General features: G+C 38.9%; 1 protein-coding gene across 6 annotated transcripts in view; it reads right to left on the bottom strand.

Moving 5' to 3' along the window:
• Positions 1-290: 290 nt before the first annotated feature.
• The window catches only part of XRN1 (5'-3' exoribonuclease 1), a 70,982-nt gene continuing 50,161 nt past the window's right edge, over positions 291-21,111 (bottom strand). For 2 of the 6 annotated variants that reach the window (XM_019503568.1, XM_019503569.1), the window contains exons 26-43: positions 19,936-20,025; positions 19,082-19,217; positions 18,053-18,109; positions 16,897-17,029; positions 15,236-15,305; positions 11,856-12,081; positions 10,775-10,876; positions 10,585-10,680; positions 10,181-10,295; positions 9,585-9,646; positions 8,974-9,084; positions 8,583-8,711; positions 7,364-7,520; positions 6,214-6,386; positions 4,863-4,976; positions 4,648-4,765; positions 4,062-4,222; positions 291-3,437 (exon numbers count right to left, since the gene is read on the bottom strand). In XM_019503568.1, the coding sequence (XP_019359113.1) occupies positions 3,183-3,437; positions 4,062-4,222; positions 4,648-4,765; positions 4,863-4,976; positions 6,214-6,386; positions 7,364-7,520; positions 8,583-8,711; positions 8,974-9,084; positions 9,585-9,646; positions 10,181-10,295; positions 10,585-10,680; positions 10,775-10,876; positions 11,856-12,081; positions 15,236-15,305; positions 16,897-17,029; positions 18,053-18,109; positions 19,082-19,217; positions 19,936-20,025 (2,305 nt within the window). In that variant the 3' untranslated portion in view covers positions 291-3,182. The remainder of the gene's footprint in view (positions 3,438-4,061; positions 4,223-4,647; positions 4,766-4,862; positions 4,977-6,213; positions 6,387-7,363; positions 7,521-8,582; positions 8,712-8,973; positions 9,085-9,584; positions 9,647-10,180; positions 10,296-10,584; positions 10,681-10,774; positions 10,877-11,855; positions 12,082-15,235; positions 15,306-16,896; positions 17,030-18,052; positions 18,110-19,081; positions 19,218-19,935; positions 20,026-21,111) is intronic. The other 4 variants (XM_019503570.1, XM_019503571.1, XM_019503572.1 and 1 more) reach the window with 3 other exon arrangements.

Genomic DNA, 21,111 nt, shown 5'->3' with positions numbered 1-21,111 from the left:
GACTCCCTCTGCCCCTTTCCTGTTCATTGCCTAGCAGACAGGCAGGGCTCAAAAAGCTTTACACACACTAATAACCAGTTCAAGGTATTTTATATGTTAGATGGCTAACAGCTGAAAACTCATGGCTTCATTATCCTGACTGGTGGAGGGGCACCACTAAGAAACAGTTCCCTGCAAACTGAATTTGGGATCAGAGAAACTGGGTTTTACCAAACTTAAAACTTCAGAGTTGGCGCATGCTGATTTCCATACATTAAGCATATTGAGCAAAATAAAGCAGTGAAGATAAATAATGTTTCTAGTTTCCATATTTAATCAGGCAGACAGACAGTATTTATAAAATTAATCTATTGAATTAAAGTTCTGTATAGCATCTTATCAATGATTTTTTCTTTGTTGTATGTTATATTTTAAAGTATCTCTGCACAACCATTTGTGCAACTACATGCTAAAAATCTGCAAATGCACAACTTAACACTAAACAGCACAAAAAATACATTTTGTATCCATTCATATGCAAATTGAAAACATTTCACTTGGCAGGTAAACAATGAAAAGTTATTTTAAAAAAATCAAGCTACAAAAATGCACACATAAAAGTCTTCCCTTTTGAATTTTTAATAAAATACTGCTCTGTATAAGATCTAATGAAAAATTCCAGTACTTACAAAATACTTTATATCTATGAGAAAAAATGAATGCTTAAAGTTATATTTTTTATGAATTAAACAATTGTACAGTTGAAATATAAAACAAAATAGTTGAAACAAGGGCATGGCATAGTTGATGTACACATTACAAGTGGCAGGACATGTGAAATCTAAAAGTAGTCAGCTGGGCACTTAGTAATTCACAGAACATAAAATCAAGACAAAATAAACAATAAGGGCACATGTGAAACATATAGTACACAGCAGATGTAGAGCCACATATTAGACAAATAAGGTATGGCAGTTTCAGGGACTGTAGAAAAAAGATCCAGCTCTTGGCCTGAAAACAGAAACCATTTCATGGGGGAAAAATGGCTATATATACTGGCATTGGAATAGTGTCCTTCATAAACTTTCTTTAGCTATTTGTATACTTGGTGATATTACAAGCCAACCAATCAGCAACTACCTCTGCAACCCTAGTGAATGACACATGAAACAAGGTTTTAAGGGAGGTTAGAACCTCTTTTTAGATCAGAACATATTCTAATTTTCATCACTGTGGGGACATTAATAGATCCTATCTTCCCCTGGCACTCAAATCATAGTACAAGAAACTGGAAGTCTAATGTCTCGTAATCAAGTTAGGAGAAATATTTATACCGGTGTCAATATGATGTCATAGTCCTGGCTCCTTGATAGAAATAACAATACATTGTGAAGGTCAAATTTTCCTTGGTAGAACATTTCTCAAGACACTCAAAGCTAAAAAATGTTGATAGGGTTTTATGATTGTGTACAGGCAGTTATAAAAAGTTTAGAGTAGCAGAGGCCAAGACAACATATATGCAGCCAGAAAATGTAAAATAAAATTTCTCAGACCATGCTATTTCTAGGACAGAATAGGAAGGATAGAAACAGCTAACAAAAACCTTTCACTAGTAGGAGAGAAGAAATAAGACAAAAACTGATTAGGGTAATGAATAAAAAGCCCTATGAAGTAAAATGTCAGTCAAAGGAAACTGGATGCTACTATAGGAAAGTAAAGAATTTAAACCTTGGAAAAATAGCAAGGTAAGAAATTAAAGAAATTATGCCAGTTTTAATGGTCAATGTGAAATCTGCTTGGAGAACATGGATTGAAGATTAAGGTCTGACATACCCTTTAAATCTGCTGGGGTTTATAGGAAAATTATTTTTACTAGGGCAGGCTAGAATAAGGTAAAATTGAGCTGAATATCCAAATATCTGCAGACCAAAATTTGAGACTTTAGAATAAATTTTACCTTAGATCTGCAGAATTCCTATTGCTGTTAATGAGCACTGTATACATGGATCAAAAGTAGCACAGGGTCCTCTGAGTTTTCTCTTGCTTTTAAATGGATTAGCTGCATGAAGTATGAAGATGAAGTGATAATTCCTTTCAAAAGGCAAGTCAAGATTTTTGTGTGTGGAAATTAAGGAATAAGTTTGGAACTCTAAAATAACAATGACAATTTAGCATGTCCTCTGCCACCATATATTCTATCAAGTAATTAAAATAAATATAAAAAGTCAGCTAACAGACAAAACAACGTACAAAAATTCATGCCAAATTACTACAGTCTCTATACGGAAAATTGTAGGAGAGAGAAATTAACTCGAAGGATGTGCATAATTTTGCTCAATATACTATACATACAAAACACCTTTGTGCTCATTGTATAATTTAGAAAATTTCAGGATTTCAGTGGCTTTTGGAGATGTCCATTAAGAGCTTGTTAACTAGTAGAGAAGAATAATATTATAAAAAATTATAGCTAGCAACATATATTAATATACTTTAAAGTGAAGACTTCCATTTGCAAATAGATTTGCAGTCAATGTATTCTCAAGCCAATTTTATGGCATAAATTTACTCTAGTTTTGTCAACAACCCCTTAATTTTGCCATGTAATAAAACTCACCCTGTAACAAAATTTATAGGCATTAATAATATTTAAATTCAGAGAGTTTTAGAATGGCTACCCTTTGGCATAAAACCCAGAAATTACTGAATTTACAGCAAATCCGGCCATGCCACTGTAGCTCAGTTCTAATCATACTGCTTCAGATCATAATGATCCAGAAAGCCAGTATGGAAGTGACATGTAAATAAAATCCTTTTCTTCCTATCATTAAAAAGGAGCTAAAATACAAAAGATCATATTAAGCCAATGTTTAACACCTGACTTACTACTGCCCTTAAATCCTACTCCAAAAACAAGGCAATTCTGAATTAGGGTGGCCACTGTATTATTGCTGTGCACATGGTATAATATGTAAGCCACTGTTCAGAGACTTAGGCAAAATGGATGGTGTGGTGACCTTAATTCAAAACTTCCGAGCTTTTGTCAGTTTAATTCAAGGCCTTAAATGAAAAGCCTAACAACTGACATTTCTCTCACTCTTTATTATATTTAAAATGCTTTCTTTTTAAATAGTGCGTTCCAACTTTTTATAAGATAATTCTATGGGAAGAATTAAAAATAAAATCAATCTAGCTACCATATTTTATTCTGAGGATTTTGGTACGCCAAAATTGACTGCCAGCTTTCTTGCTTTTCGCTTGCTGGAAGCGTTTGGTTTGCTATGAGGAACACTTGACATAGCTACATTGTCTTGAGCAGCTTTTAAAGTTGTTGAATTATCTTGTTGAATATGATCAGAAGACATTGGTTGTTCATTCTTTAGTGGTGCAGCTTGAGGAGAAACCTGGAACTCCTTGAATTCGAAATTTTTCTTGCTAGCAGCCCTTTTTTTAGTTACCTTTAAATCAAATAAGTATTACTGAAGAGATGGTATTTATAAAATCTGCAAAATATACCACGATAAAATCATGCAAAAAGAATGAGCTAGTACAGGGATACTCAACCCCCAATCCATGGGCTAGACTGGGCCTGTGGAGTCATGTAATCCTACTCAGGGGGATCTTGCAGGGCTGCGTATTTGGTAATGGGGAAACAGTAGCAGCATTAATTGCTGCTCCCCTGCTGCCAAATTTCTGGGCTCCTGCAGAGAACTGCAGCCCAAATAGTGTAGCCCTATGCTTTAGATTAGGTGCACAGGGAAGTGCAGGGCCAATCCGGGTGTGCAGAGAAGCGCAGGGCTGAATCTGGGCATGCAGGGCAGGGGCAAAGGGCAGGAAGGGGGTGGTGTGGGCCTAATTCTGGAATACAAGGCTTGATGAAGGCAGTACACAGGGCGCAATCTTGGAGTGTGGGGACCAATCCAGTTCATGCGCTGGCCCCATGCCACTCATCCAGTTTGAGAGGCCAAAAGAGCACTGTTGGGCAGATACCATCTTTTAATTTTGGACAGAAATGCTATATGAGTAAACTATTTCTACTAAATTTTACTATTTTTTGATGAGACAGTGCCCATCAAACTTACCTGCAGAGGTATAAACTGGTTGTGAGTACCAACTGGTACAGTTCCTGTAAGAGGCATATTCCCTTGATAGGAACCAGGATAGTAAGGTTTGCCATGAATTGGCACTGGAGCTCCCCATGGCATTGGATTAAACATGTGAGATGATGAGGGCGTTATATTTGCTGTAAAAATAAATGGTTTCCATTATTCCCTCCAAGCAGGATGGGCAGATTTATAAGCACAGAGTAAACTACACCCTATCTTCCCCCTGCTTTGCTTCTTTCATTAAGGACCCATATTACAACATTTCTCCCTCTAGCTAAGTTCACATCTACACAAATCCTGTTTTACCATTATATGAATACTACATCTGCAGAATGCTCTATGCATGGATGTTGCTACACTGTCAAAGATACATTTTATGTTGGGATGGTAGAATTAGCACCACTAGGAGCAAAACAAGCTAAATTGAAAGAAGCACAGTTTTACTGATGTAAAAACTGCATATACACTGCAGTTTCTGGGAGCAGAACTGTGTTACTTAACAGGACAGTATAATGACAGTCAAGCTTACAAAGCTTTGAAGTGTATTAATTAAAATACTTACCAGTGGGTTGTGTGAAGACTGGAGGAATGGATCCAGGTGATAGCGAAGCTCCAACAGGTTGATAATTTGAAAACATTGGTGGTGCTGGTGGCAAAGGAAAGTTCAATCCAACAGAACTCTGTTTAAAAAACAAATAAATATATGATTAAATAACAGGCTCAATGCACCAGAAGGTGGCAAAGATACCAAAATTCTGTAGAGACTGCCATCCTCACCAAGTGTTGTAAAGCAAAAAGGGCAGCTTTCTCCTTGGCTTCACTTTCAGATTGACACTGAGGTCCATGTATTAATAAGCCATTGGATAATTTTACTTGACAAACCATCATGGTCTAGGAAAATAAGATAAAGAGGTGTTTTCAGGAGAGAGTGTTTATATAATACCACATTCAAGCAATTGGCATTCAGTCAATTTATTATTGTTAAACTGATTTAAATAGTTTCAGAGCTGAAGGAAAAGATTAAGTGAAGCAGTTGCCATGCTGAAAGAGAATAAAAAGGCTAGGACTCTCCAATTTGGAAAGGAGAAAGCTGAGGGAGGAATACTAGAATTAGGGGGCACCTGCTGAAATTAGTAGATGACAGGTTGAAAACTAACAAGAGAAAGTACTTTTTTTTAATCCAATGCACAGTTAATTTGTAGAATTCATTGCTACACGAGGTGGTGGAAGCAGATAGCATAGCCAGGTTCAAATAGGGACTGGATAAATTCATGGATGATCGAGCCAATAATGGCTACTAAACGGAGTGGTTGGAAATGATTTGTCTAACATCTCAACACCTATAATGGTGTACACTGGGGTGGGGTTCTGAATAGGGGACAGATCATTCAAAAGAGACATCCAATTCAGTGCTCTTCCTGTATAGCATCCCCTTCTGCCAATGTTGGAGACAGAATAATGGACTAGATGGATCAGTGATCTGATCCAACAGGGCACTTTTTCCATTCTTATTAAGACAGGCACAACCATTACCATAGGCCAGACACACAATAATTGATTCAGATGCAAAACAGTTTTAAAATATGACAAAATCCTTACAAAACCGAGAAATACAGATACTGTAATTGGAGAGAAACTAGGCAGGCTTCTTCCGGGATCAGCTAAAGCTGAGATGTGTATTAGTTCTGAGGAGTTGGTTCCTGTGCCTGTGGTGACTTCTCTCATATGGCATTTACAAATAATTAACCATCTAATGCAACAATTCAAAACAGATTTTTGGCTACAAGGATGGCAAGGTGAGCAAGACAATCACCCATTTAGAAAAGACTATTTTTAATACAGAGAGAGGTGAATAATTGTCTTTTTTTCTTTTTGCAACAGACAAACAATTGAGCAGAAGACTGCTATTTTATGGGTCTTGATGCCATCTCTATTCTTATCACTAAGTGCAGCTTTAAGGCATCTTTTACAGGCCCCCCAGTTCAAGGGCTAGCAAACAGAAGAGTACATTTAGATTCATAGTTAAATGAACTAGGATTTCAGTGACCACTGAAAACCTTTGGAATGTACGATGTGGTTTAGATAAGGGAAATATCTTTGTAGGAACCACTTAGGGAATAAGTCTTACCTGTGGTGTCCTGAGGAAAGAGAAATCTGGTTGAGACATTCCAACAATAGAACAAATATGAGAAAGTTCTGATACAGGGGTAGACTGTGGACCAAGGAAAGGGTGACCTCCAGCATCCAACACTTGAGGATTCTGAGGGCCTCCGATGTTATAAGGCTTGTTCATGTAAGCAGCTGATAAAAGCAAAAACCCAAACAAAAAAACCAAAACAACACACAACATTGTTAAAAATATTCTAAAACAGAGGTAATAGTTTGAGAATATCAACAAAGTAGTACATTTGAATACTTCCCAAAAAATTAATGTCTGACTTGAATTCATAGATTGTAAGGCCAGAAGGGACCTTGGAAGATCATCAGGTCCAGCCCCCTGCACCAAGCAGGAAAGACAACTGAGGGTCAGGTGACCCCAGAAGGTGACTGACTAGTCTCCTCTTGAAGATTTCCAGGGTAGGTGATTGCACCACCTCTGGAGGGAGCTTATTCCAGTCTGGACACCCTGACTGTGAAGGAGTTTTTCTTAATGTTGAGCCTGAATCGGTCTTCCAGGAGTTTGTGACCATTACTCCTAGTTTTCCCCTTGGGTGCCCTGGTGAACAGGTGCTCACTGAGCTCTTGATGTACCCCCCTAGTGTAGCGGTAATGTTAAATGTTGGCATTTAAGAGCTTACTTAGGCAGCTTAGGGGTTTTCAGGACAGAATAATTAAAGGAGAATATAAAAAATAAATACAATTATATTGTTTGGATTCTGAAAACAGGTATCACAGCAATCATTTTAGTAAGTAGTGACTGAGCTTAGCACAATGTTTGGAATCAGTGATTCTCAACTGGATGTGGTGATATCTTTTGAAGGGTGAAGTGGGATGTGAAGAAGTAAGGTCAGGCTCATCCTACCTGACTATTCCTCCTTCCTCCCCACCCACTGCTCAGTCCCTGTGTGAGGAGGTAAGTGAAAGGTTCTCTCCTGCCCAGCTGTTCCTCCTTCCCTCCACCTTTGTACAAAAAGGTAAGCACTCTCATTAATACACTGGTTCTGAAACAGGGTGACGTTCAATTTATGGAAGTTAGAGATGGGTGCCTTGAGTCTAAAAAGGTTGAGAACCACTGCTCTAAATAATCCTCCTGAGGATTACCTACTCCATGTACCTACCAATTTTTTTTGCTTGCCTATGCTGTGAGGCAGGTCCATGGGAATCTTGTCTATAAGAGGAAGTGGGAACTTCATTAATCAGCAGCTTCACTTCATTCTTGTTTTCTGCGTCAGAGCCATCAATTTTCAAGATTTCTTTAAGCATTTGTGTTCCTTTCTTTAAAAAAAAAAATGTTGTGATAAAGTGAAGTTTAGATAGTACTGCTACCAGAGCAAAGAAAATCCTACATAACAGTAACAAAAAATTGCAAGTTTTGATTTTTAAGAATAGTTATAGTTTACAGAAAGCTGGACTTTAGCCTAAGTAACCATACAATGTTAATTTGTCTTTAGAAAAAAGTCAGGTACGTCAACTTATTAGAATCTCATCTTGTAGATTAAGGGGCATTTAACATCAAAACTCTAAAGCCAAATGGCACAAGCATCGTATTAAGCATTTTCTGTGGCTCATCAGAATTTCCCTAAGTGGAATTAGCCACTTACTAGCAGAAAAATATGAAACTCCATTTTATACTTCAAGCTTTTTTCTTCTATCTATTATAATCCACAGCTTCATAGCTATGCTGCTGTGCAACATCTTGTGACTTCAGAGCACATGTGTTCATAGCATCCATTTGAGGTTTTTCCTTTACTCTAATTATTTCACTGTTGCTTATTAGAATCAATAATATTCTGCCCAATGTGATTTTAATAGATGGTGAGCCACTGGTATGACAGCTGATATGGATACCGTAATACTGAAGTTTATAAACAGGAGTATTAGCTGCTAAGTCTGAAGTGTTAAATTATGACCTAAGGGAGGGTGTCAAAGATTTGACCCATGGAGCCCCATCATTCAGCCCCCTGTGCTACCCTGGGTCTCAGAGTTGACCCACATGCTGGATGCAGTGGGTGCCAGAGTGGCTCCATGCGTGGGGCTTGGGGGACACACTGCATGTGGTGCTCACTCCGGCTGGTTCAGGATCCATACTGTAGGTGGGACCTGCCTCAACTGGTCCAGAACAGGTCCCATATACAGTGTGGATGCCAGGCAGACTGGAAAGGCCACCAAGTACACTGGATCAGGCATACAGAGATGGTTTCATGCGTCAATTCCAGCTCATAGGGCTAGTCCTGCACCATTCTTTGGGTCTGTGGACTGTCCCCATGCCACTCATCTGGCTTGTGGGGCCAGATGAGTTTGACACCGGTGATCTAAGGGCTTATACAATATACAAACCATAACAAAAGACTGTGGAGATAAATGTTCTTCATTTGTGGCTCTTTCTTCCTTGGAATAAGATGACTGCTCTTCACTTTCTTTGGAGATTTTCAAAGATGCTAGAAGACTTTCAAGTTCAGTGTCCTTCTAAAGAACAAATAGAGATAACAATATATATTTTTTGTATTTAAAAAAGTAACAGATGTATTGATTGTAAGAATTAGTTTAATGAATTCAAGCTTACTTCAGGCTATTCAGCTTTTTTCATGGCTGGTCCTATAGTTGCTAAATTTGTGAAACTCTCCTCTTCAAGTCACAGGGAACTATAGAACGTAATGCTTGAGACTATCTAGTTTTCCAACTTAGTATTTAAATAAGGTCAAAAGCATGTTAATCAGTTATCTCTTACCTTCACAGCTATACAGGGCCCATCAAGAGTAGCCTTTTGAAGAACAGGCACATTTGGACTTTCATTTCTCTTCAAAAGCTTAACATTATATTTATTTCCTCCTGCAAAACTCTGAAACAAATTACAAAACTGATTATTGACAGAACAGTTAAATGCAGGTGTGATTGAAACACAACTTGCAAATAGCTTTTCATAAACTAGCACTCATTTGTGAAAGGAACTGCACCCTACTGGAAGTTTATAATACTATCAATGTTTTCCAAATGCAGATATCAGCTTTAAACATCTGATGTCAGAAAAACTACAGAAGTAAGAACAACAAAAGAGATTAAAACAGTTTTCAGGATACTTGCTAACTCTTAGAATGCTAAACTAATTTCCTGGCTGCAGAGGTTCCAGGAATGAGGGCACAGTAGCACAGTACTGATAAATAAAGCTGTTAAAGAATAAAAATTGACAGACCTAGGCATAAGATCCTTCAGATAAACAACAACAGAATTCACTGACCTGCTCACTGGATAACATTTTTAAATACACTGATCCAAGAGTAATAAAAAAGGTAATGCGATAAATATCAGAGTAGATGTACTCAATATAGGAAGGAAAATTACCTGTTTAGTTGGTATTTTTTGTGAAGGACCTTCATTTCTTAAACCTTTAGAATCTTCTTTGACTATAAATACATTTGTTCAAAGCATTAGCATAGCAGAAAATGCTTCATTCCTGCCTTTAATAAATCTACAGTCATCAAAAATACTCTATTTATCTAGTTACACTGGAATAGAACTACCTTTGAGTACTTACTAGCAGCATACTTTTTTTTTCCCAATGTAAAGAAAAAAACATCAAATGCATGTGACTTGTGTGGGGAATATGATTTTTACTTTTGCTGCAAATGACTGCATCCAAAACATCTATTAAAAGTGTGATAAATTTAAAATAAAGCAGGTAAACTGCTTGACTAAAAACTTGCAGGGTTAGTTGTGGATTAATTTAACATGCTTAAAACAAACAAGATCTGGTCCCATGGAGTTCAAATGGACCAGGATTTGACGGAAATAATCATAATCAGGGGGTTGTAAACCATGAATGAAGTATAGCCCTCTGCTTGTAAAATACTCATGATAAAGAAAATCCAGTAGATACTTTAGCAATCAAAAAGAAAAATCAAACTTTTCCAACCTAAGTTTCTAATTACAGTACTTACACTTTTTAAATGGCTCCTGTTTTTTTTGCTGGCCTTTAAAACTGTTCTCACTGAAGCCTGGTTTATAAAATTGGTTACCAGGTCCTGGCTTTGCTTCTTGAGGTAGAATTGTGCCCTAGGAATTGAAACATTAACACACTGAATCTTAACCACAAGGGAGGTATGGGAACATTTACAATACTAACATCAAATCAGTACTTCTCTCCAGGATTCTGAATGAGGCCATATCTTACTATGCAACGCTAATATTTAATACTGACCTGAAATCTTTAAATGAGTGCTATATTTAGTAAACACTGATTATCTTCTGGACTTTTTACTCAACTGTCCATTTATAATAATACACATGCAGAATACTTCTACTTTGAATGGACTTACATGAAAATGTTGTTCACTATACCAACCTTTGCATGCATGTTTTGTTGAACAGGCTGAGATTTCCCAGAGCCTTGCAATGATTGCCAGATGCTGCAAAATTCATCATCTTGTTTACTGTGAGCCTGACAAAAGATAAAAAAAAAAAAACCCCTATAAATTTAATTCAACTAAATCACAAATTTATCAGCAACAAGGAAACTGAATCAGAACACTCACTTTGTTTTTTTGATTGCCACCCAAAACTGATCCCTTCTGTGGTGAACTGCAGTTGCCCTGATTTTCAGACCTGAGATTATAATGCTGTCTTCCATTCAGTTGCTAAATCATTCATCAAATAAAAACCAAAACCAAAAAACAAACAGATCAGAGATATCTAACTGCTTTAAATTCTCTGTAATGCATGTTTCTTCCACAATATAGGTATGTATGGAGACAAACTCATCCATCTAGCTCTTATTTTCTTGAAAAAAAACACTTAGGTAAAATGAAAAAAATAAATAAGGTCTATGACAACTAAGACTTATCCATGTCTGCCTGTGTCATTCTGTGTACTACATTTGAAAAACAAATTGATTTCACATAGAATTGCAAGACAGCATAGGAAACTTTAGGTTAAATTCTGTTCATCCACAGCAATGATACCACACTGATCTGGAGAAATCATGACATGGAATGGCAGCTGAAAAAAAAGGACTGTTATCTGTCTGTCAAGGTTGCTAATAAAAAGGGTATTTGTTGATGCTAACTGCTGCTGTGGAAAGCTGTAACACTTCAAGCCATTTTAAAAGAGGCATATCTTGAATGGCATCAGCTCTTCTGATTTAACCATTATGTTTATCTACTTCTACAACAGTATAAATTGACTTGAGCTACTGTAATTTTAGACACGTTTGTTCAAGTTCAAAACTGCAGCAGTTTAGCTCAGTTACACATAAAAAGAGAGGACAGACATAACAGGAAATATATGGGAATACCTTATACCCAACAGTGGCTTATTAGCTTATTCATTAATTGATTATTAACTTAATTTATGCAGGTTCACATATTATTTTTACAATGTGGACACTTGACTGATAACAATTTATGGGACAAGGACCATGAAACTGCTGCCAAAAGGAAAAGGTTTCACTCTTGCATGGATCTGAACAACTGCCTCCATAAACACTCCATAGGACTGAATTACTAAGCTCTGCCTAAAAATGATGAGGTAAACCAAAGTTGTCAGACTCCATGAAGATCCAAATCAAAGTAACAGCTACGTCTAGAGAAAGAGATAAATGACAGAGAAAGATCTTACTCGGGTAGGAACAAAAAGAGAACGAGGAGAATGGTTGAGGCCTCCTAGATGCACCTTTTGTGAGCATACAGATGATGGATCAGATGAGTAAGAGTTATATTGATTCACAGCTGGTTGCGGTTTCACTATGGCTGTCAATTTCTGGTTGCCTGTTTCTGACCGATTACCATGAGACAGATTAATTAAGGCACTTGATGGTAGACGATAACCTCTGGCAGGTGAGCACCTAAAGAAAAATAGAAAAAGACAAAATAGTTTCATGTAATCATATCAGCTGCTTGCAAACATTTAAAAAGACCCCCAAAACAGCAGTATGCTTTAAATTTGGTGCACTCCCATACTGAACCCAGCGCATGTCCAGAAGAAGCATCACTTTAGTTGGACCCAGTTCACCTAATGTCTATATAGATTGGACTCTTTACTGGAGCTTTTTTGGTACTTTTATCTAATAGCTAAATAGCTAATAGCTAATAGCATGATTAAATCAGCTATTAGATAAAGCACCAAAAAGCCATGTTGAAGCATCTGATCTATAAAGACGCTGCGGAACCAGGTAAAAGTAGTGTGCTGCTTCTTTCAGTAAGTAGTCAGGGAGGCCTGATGCCTTGATATAAGGGAAAAAGAAATGGCTGCAGGAGATCCAGAGGGAATTACAAAAGAAGCTGTCCCTCCTGCGATAAGGATGTGCAAGGAAAAAAAAAACCTATTAGAATGAAGTAGGAGCCATAGATAGGTATTTTGGACTCCTTAGCATGTAGAAAGCTGTTAAGAATTTCTGTTGGCTGACACTCAGACTACATTAATAATCCACTCCTAGAAAGAGAGAGCAAATTAAACATATTGGTTGTGTTGGTTTAGTTGCAGAAATGGAGAAACTAAGGCAGGCAGCACTTTAAAAATGAAAGTTTTATTATGAAGCAAAACTTTGCAACAAGGCAAATTCTGCTGCTATGGAACATAAAGGGCACTGCTTACGCTGTTGTATTCACTGCTCTGTTCTGTTCTTTCGTAGCTGCTAATAAAGTGAACTTGGGTTCATGAAAGCTTGTGAACTTTACATATTTTATTCACTCTAAGAGAGAGGTTGGGAACGTTTCTGGGCAGAATGCCAAAAACACCCGTAACCTCTACTTGTAAGATGTTGGAGTGTCTGGGATGGACAGTGGGAGAGAAACGAGGGGCCTGATACTTGTTGTGGCAGTACAGCCCTGGCCTCTTCCTTGCCATCTGTTCTAAGGCATGCATGCCAATCAAAATGCCTTAGCATGCCATGTTCTGGCATGCATGCCTGGGGTTGCCTACTTCTTGTCTATAAGGTGCATATTCAGCTTCCCTGTCTAACTTAGGACTAAAACAACTAGTTACTAGGGATATGTGAAGCTTCGGTCCCCAATTTGATTCGGTGGAGATTCGGCCCGATTTGGTGGCCGAATCTCCGAATCCAAGGACCCTTTAATCTCTCCGAATCAGAACCCTCTGAATTGATTCGGAGAGATTCAGAAAGATTCGGACAGAGGCAGCTTTAAATGTTTTTTCTACATACATCTAGGTAGCAGGGGCTCATGAATGCTGCAATACTGGGGCGCATGGAGTATCCCACAGAAGCACGGGGAGCTCCCCAGCGCACTGAGCAGCAGACCCAGAAGTGGACCAGAACCACTTCCGGTCCACTTCCGGGTCCACTGGGGAGCATGCTGGGACTCCCCCGCCCCCCCCCACTCGGCAACTGGTGCCTCCTGGGTCGGGGGGGGGGGGGGGCACCTGGGGCCCCACGGCGGCCAACTGCTGACGCAGGGGGCCCCTCCAGCATGCTCCCTGGCAGACCCAGAAGTGGACCTGAAGTACTTGCAATCCACTTCTGGTTTCACCGCCAAGCACGCAGCCCCCTCCACGCGCTCCTGTGGGACACTCCATCTGCCCCAGCATTACAGCAGTCACAAGCTGCTCCTGCTACCTCAACGTATGTAGAAAAAACTTCTAAAGCTGTGTCTATATCCGAATAGCTGATTCTTCAGATTTGGATTTGGCCAAATTGAATCAGGGACAGTGATCCAAATTAACGAATTGAATCACTGTCCCCGATTTGGGTCAAATCCAAATACGAATCAAATATATGAATCGAATAAGGCCCGTTTCGCACACCCCTACTAGCTATCCTCTTTTTATAGTTACTTACCGTATTTCACGGTGTATCGGTCAACCCCCAGCTTTCCGATCTGAAAGGTGAGGATTTTCATTGGCATGGTGTATAAGTTGGGGCTGTGGTCAGAGCTCAGCTGGTGTGGTCCCATCCTTTGCAAGCAGTGCTGCCGGCACCACTCACAAGGAATGAGGCCACGCCGGCTGAGTGCTGAGCCTGTCCCCATCCCTTGCAAGCAGCATGTCCCCAACTGAATGCTGAGCCTGGCCCTGGCTCCATCCCCTGCAAGCAGCGCTGAGCCCAGCACTGCTCGCAGGGAATGGGGATGGGGCTGGACTTGGCTGGTGTGACCCCATCCCTTGTGAGCAGTACTGTCTGGGCCACACCAGCACTGCTTACAGGGGATGAGACTGCACCAGCCAAGAACTGAGCCTGGCCCCACCCCTGCAAGCAGTGCTGGGTTCATAGGGGATGGGGCCACACCACCCAAGCGCCGAGCCTGGCCCTGTCTGCTGCGAGTGGCACTGCCAAATGCTGAGCCCACTGCTGTTTGCAGGGGATGGGGACAGGGTTGGGCTCGGCTGACACTACCTCATCCCCTGTGAGTGGCACCAGGCTTGGTGCTCAGCTGGTGCAGCCCTATCCCCTGTGAGTAAGCTCTGGTGTGGCTGAGGCAGCATCGCTTGCAGGGGATGGGGCTGTGCCAGCCTAGCGGTGAACCCAGCTCCGTGCCTGATTTTTTGATGTGGCATGGTGTATAAGTCAAGTTTGATTTTTAAGACCCCAAAACTGGGCTTCAAAACCCAACTAATACACTGTGAAATATAGTATATTCAGTATAATCAAAATCATTCACTCTTTTATGGAGGATTTTGGATATTATTTTTCACATTCAGGTTACACTATTATAAAAACAAAGTGCTCTATTTAAAGTGTGATGAAAGACAGTCAACTTACATTTTATAAATGATTTTAATTTAGAAGCAAATCAGAGTGAGGTTCTGGTCCAGTGAACACTTTCCTGAAACACGTTCTGTTTTTGTGAAAGTGACCCTAGCTCAAAGAGTGAGGGAGAGAAATAAAGAAAATCTAAGCAGTAAAAGCAGATTTGACCAACTACATAGAGAAAAGGTTCTCTGGAGAGGCATCTAAAAATTTTCATACTAGTCAATTTAAAGCCAGCAATTATAAAATTCAATTATTTATAAGAAGGGCATGAAATCAGTACAAGCAAACAAACCTTATTGTTAAGCCTCCAAGGAATTCTTCATCAAACAATACTTCAAAGAGCACATCTGTTTCTCTATTGGCTGCAGAAAAATGAAATACATGGTAAGAAACCATCTATGTCTCCAACTAGTATTAACTACATTTAGTGTTATGAAAAGACAGAAAACTCCAAATTATGAGCTTGACTATTAGGAATAGTTTTTTCTACTTTCCCAAAATGCCGCTGATCTTTGCTTTTGGTGTTTATTAAGTAAATGAAATGAATGTAGTTTTCCCTGTTAATTGCTGACTCCTGTATAGTTTAATGCTGAAAACATTTTTAAACAGTATTTAGTTCATTCTCTTTAACAGAACGCTGCTCTCATCTGGAAGCAGGTGCAATGGGAAGACCTTACAACTGCAACTACCAATCTACTGCCAAGAACCAGAGGAAATCCATGTACATGGTGATTAAATGATATACACTATCTCAGTAATAAATTTAAAGCAAAGTCATCATAGGAAAGAACGTTTTTAAAGGCCTTAACCACAAGAATTAGGTTTACCTGAAATGATTTTTTCACAGGTTTAAGAGGTGACTTTTAAAATGCCAGACTAATAATAAAATCTACTGTAATGGTCTTCATGTTTTTCATGTATAATTTAAACAGATCTCTCATATAAGGTGGTCCTGACTGTGTTGGGATCACAACAGGAGCATCATAACCATTAATACAAGTAGCCTTTGCAAGCTGCACTACTGTTCCTTTGGCAGTGGGTTGCCAGGAGGCATGCACAGCCTGACAGGGTTGTCCCTGGAATGAGTCAAAATGCATTTGCACACACAATATATGTGTGGGGGGGGGATGCAGAGTGTTAGCACATTTCATCTTGCATCATTCATAGGTACTTAAAGTAGGACAATGGATTTGTATGTCTGTAGAATCCCAGGAAAGGCAGGTCCAGGGGCAAACCAACAGGTAGTGGGAACCACCCCAGGGAGCAAAGGTGCTTGTCCAGTATTTCTCAGAAAACAGATCTTACTAGTTGTGCTTTTGCATCTAAGTACTTCAAAACAGGTGGCAAAGTGTTATGAAGGATCCTGGTGGCAGAGAAAAAACAACTGCAAGAGACTCAGTAGAAAAGAAGAACTGAAACAGGAGCCAAAGCAGATGCTAAGAACTTCTGCCCAGTGTTAAGATGAGTTGTATTTGCTGCAGTCCTATATCCAATCCAAACTTTAGGATTTCCCTCATTATAATTCTCTATTCATTCTATTATCCTTTTCTTTTTACTTTTGCATTTATCTGCCCAAACATTCCTGATTTCTCTTTTTGAGCTATCATTTTTTCACTGATTTTTCCATCTCACTCTTATTAAGGGAGACCAAAGGGTAAGTAGTTCCTCATTTGAGGATAGAACCATTTAATATGCAAAACAAAATGACATCCTGAACCTCCAGGTTAGAGCTGGACTGTTCGTTCAGTTATCATATTTTAAATTCACACCTTATGCTGAAAAAACTTTCAAATGTAGAAAATCCCTTAAATATGCCAGTAGGAACCTGAAGTATAATTACAACTTGAGTGAAAAAATTTAGTATTGTTTATAACTATTTAATGAAAAAAAAGTGTTGCTTTCATATCAACAATATAGCCGATATGTGATTGCTATTATAGGGAAAAACTTTACCTCCTTTAATTCCTACAATGGTACCTCGGAGACCAACTGGAACAGAGAAGTTTTCCCTCACATTGACAACACGATCAAACAGACGATACTCTGCATCTCGATCTGGAACAACCCCATTCTGTTGTTCTAAAGGCTGATATTAACCAAAAGACTACATTAATTCTAACAAAAAATGAAGAATAAAATCAGACTAAATTCATAACTATGTGAAGCAGTTTTAAAACTTTCTAAAAAAGTTCTGTAACAAGATTCCATATTTTTCAGGAAACAAAATTTTGAATTGTTCTTGCAACAGTTATGTAGAAAGTTCATAAGCCATAACAGAAATAATATAATAGCACTGCAGTCGTGGAGCTACCATGCTACTCATGAACAGGTCCAAAGAGTTAAGAGAAGGCAACATAGTGATATACAAATTCAGCCTGCCTTGTCCCAGTACCATGGCTATCTATGAGAAACCCAAGAGAATCAAAAGCAGGTTGCTGTGAAGTACCTTGTATTCTTTCTGCATATTACAAAACTGTGGAGGAAAGCTGTAGGTTCAAGGAGGCAAAGCAGAGTTGATGTACTTAACAGAGTTCAGTTGGTAGAATTTCTTTTCCTTTTCTAAAAAAAGTAATTGCTATTGCATATCACCATGTTCAGGCTGATTCTCTAGAGCAGGGGTGCTCAAACCCTGCCTCGGGGACCAGATCCAGCCTGCAAGGCTCCCCCTGGGTCCAAAAATTTGGTGTCAGGGGAGTGGTGATAAAGTTAATTGCCAATTCCCTGCTGCTAAATTTCTGGGCCCATGGGGAGCCCTGAGGCCCAGATAGTGTGGCACTGTGTATTTCATTTGGTGTACAGTGCAGGTCCCCCATCAAGGCATGCAGGGCCAGGTGAGGGTGGTGCTGGCCCAACCTAGGCAGGGGCAGCATGGGCCTGATCTGGGTGCATGGGGCCCAAAGCAGCCTGTGAATGGGCTTTGTGCCACTCATCCAGCCACTGCTCTAGAGCACCTCAATAAATCTCCTTCAAGTTATGCAATAGAAATGTTTTTACTTTTTGAAAACTGATAAAAGTATTTAATTTAACAAATCTGACTTTAAGCTTTAAACAGATTTAATGTAAAAAGTAATTTTATTTTTAAACAAAAAAAGCTTCTCAAATCACTTACCCTATATAACAAATGGGGTTTCACTGTCACTCGCACCTTCTTGTTACTCTTTCTTTGCTGGAGGAAAGAAACAAACCAGGAGTTTAAAATGTGATTTGGTGAAGTTTGAAATGTATGCCATTGTTTTGTAATATCCTAAATTAAGATTTTCATTAACGAGAAAGGAAGTCAGTTTAGAAACTGAATTCCTCATTCAATAGGAAAAATTAGATTAGAATTTAAACTGGTTTCAAAGTGATTTCACAAGAAAATAGTACCAAAAAAATTAAATCCTTAAGCTATAAATTTAAGGTGTGTTCAAATTGAAACACATTACTCAAGTAAGCAATATTCAACTTGGAAGATGTACTTTAGAAATAAGGGTATTCCTAATTAGGGACATATAGCTGTCACAAGACTTAGAATCATGCTACAAATTTGATATTAAAAAGTCCCATCTTTAAAATAACAGGACTTTAACATTTTAACTATAGAGGTTAAGAAGTCAGATGTGTGTATTTAATGGATCCCAAGAAAAATTAAAAGTTAACATCACAAACTGACAGAGAGCAGATTTAGGCTAAATATCAGGAAAACTTCTTCATGGTAAGGCTGGCCAAAATTTGGAATGGGCTTCCAAGGGAGGTGGTGCTCTCCCCTACCTTGAGGTCTTTAAAAGAAGGCTGGATAGGCATCTGGCTGGGGTCATCTGACCCCAGCACTCTTTCCTGCCTAGGCAGAGGGTCAGACTTGACGATCTGTTGAGGTCCCTTTTGACCCTAGCATCTATGAATCTCTGAGTCACTTACCTCTGGAATCTAGCAAACAACATATAAAATATCAGCCACATCTCATGGGACTTCATGGCATGGAAACTAACAGTCCATTTAAAACTTGACCTTGCTCTTACATACTTCCCTGCCCCCTTAAAGAGAATTTTTATATTTGCCATTCCAAAGAATTCAAGTCGTTTTATTGTAGTTTGAATAAAGTACTTGGAAAAATATGCACAATTGTTTTTAGTTCATTATGAAGTAAAACATTTCATACCTTGCATTTCTCTATTTCTTCTTCAATTTTCTCAACTATAGCTGCATCCAAAATTTGTAAGTCACAAGATGAGCGAGACAAAGCACTGACAGGATGTGCTTTCAGCCAGGCAACAATTTCTTGAACTCTCTCAGCCCTAGGCAAAAGCGGATTTCACACAAATCAAAATGGTTGAGGGTTTACATAGTATGCACCACACCAGGTTCTTCTGTTTGTCACCCAGCTACTAGAGTAATAGGCCTGCTTACAAATGCATGTAAGTGTTGATAAGTATTGCAATACTTTTAGCAACAAAAAATTTAACTGAACCATAAAAGGCTTCAAAAGTATAAGCCCAGAAATTCTACTTTCCAGACTGAAAATGACTATTTAAAAAAAAGAAAAATATTAAAACTAGCCACATGAAATGAACAAGAACAAGAATTTAAAAAAGCTATAACTGAACTGTACAGATGTGAAATTTGAAGTAAATATTTGGGTTCCAGAAACAAAACGTACAATGCCTTGATAATTTTGTCACAGTCATCCTAGAATGATTCTGTTCCTACAGCCAGCTTTTATAAAAAGGCCACTGTTATGTGCTGGCATCCATTTTCAGCACTCTTAAATCTCTCCTGCTCTCACTTTCCTGTCCACCCTTTCATGCTGGGCAATCTTCCAGACTTCAGATACTTCAGCAACTGGAGTATTTTCAAACATTTTTACTACATCAATATTTTGAGCTTAGTATTTGGGACAGGATGGTTCCAACCATTCAGAAGTAACTGTATTTTTTTTTGCTCTTGTGTTTATTGCATCAATAACTAGATCAATTGTTAGGGACTATTTATTGGAGAGATGTAAACATAGCTCACCCATTCTCATCCTCACCAGGCCAAATGTCATCTTCAAAAAATATATCTTCTTGACTATTTTTGGCTATATAACTGAAGAGTTCAGGGACCCTAATAACAAAAATAATAATAATGATGTCTAGTTTCATAAAGTCACAAATAAATTATGATAAACTTCAAAACAATCCCAAATAAGTAATGCAATAGCTTTTTAGTAAAGTTGTCTCTTATTTGCTATATTGCTGGTGTAATCTGCTGACAGACACAAAATCAGAGCTCTGCCCTAAAACCATTCCTCACTAGGAGAATGGAAGAAAAGGGAATTTCTCATGTGCATCTTACAAACCCAAGATGCAACAGTGGATGGCTCTAGAAGGGTCTGTACAGTTCATTTTGGCTAGAAGAATAGATTGTTACAACATGGGAATATTTAGTAAGGGAAGTAAACTGAAAAATCTTGTATGTTCCATCTCTAACCTCACAAAATAAATTACTTGAGTTGCACGACAAAATGTTACGTACTTATAGGAATGAAAAGAAGGTTCTGGAGGGGAACACCGCCGGGATGGGAAACCACTCTAAATCCCCAGGGCATCTTAAGATGTTTGTTTTCTAAGCTATTTCCCCACACTCTCTCATTCACGTTGTAGTTCTACATTACCGTCTCTGCCAGAGGGTAACTTTAATATATAAGGGACTATAGAGTGATTAAGTGTTCTTTTCGTTATGATTTATCATGTGCACTGCATACTGAGTGACAGCAGTAGTAGTCTAACGATGTAGCAGAGTAAATACTGGAGCAGGGCTTTCCAGCTGGCAGTAACATGTGGCCCATGAGAGGTTAATGTGCAGCCCTCAGACTCTTACCCACCTGCCAACGCCTTATCTCTCTGACAGCTGCTGCAGTCAGGTCTCCAGGCTCTCCAATTCCAGGAAGTTTCCCTTCCTGCTCCTACACTAGGGGGTATGGTGGTACAATCTATAACTGGTCTGGTCCTGCAGGAAGCAAACCAGGAAAGCCAAGGCTGCAACTGAACTCCAACTAGCTTTGAGCATCAAGGACAATAAAAAGTCCTTTTTCAGGTATGTGGGGAGCCGGAGGAAAAGCAAAGGCAACACTGGACCCCCGCTAAACCACATGGGGCAACTGACAACTGACGCCCAGGAAAAAGCCAACCTATTAAATGGGTACTTTGC

This window comes from Gavialis gangeticus, unplaced genomic scaffold, assembly GCF_001723915.1.
Source record: "Gavialis gangeticus isolate Ggan-Ray unplaced genomic scaffold, GavGan_comp1, whole genome shotgun sequence".
NCBI lineage: Eukaryota > Metazoa > Chordata > Crocodylia > Gavialidae > Gavialis > Gavialis gangeticus.
This window is presented reverse-complemented; position numbering and strand designations above follow the sequence as displayed.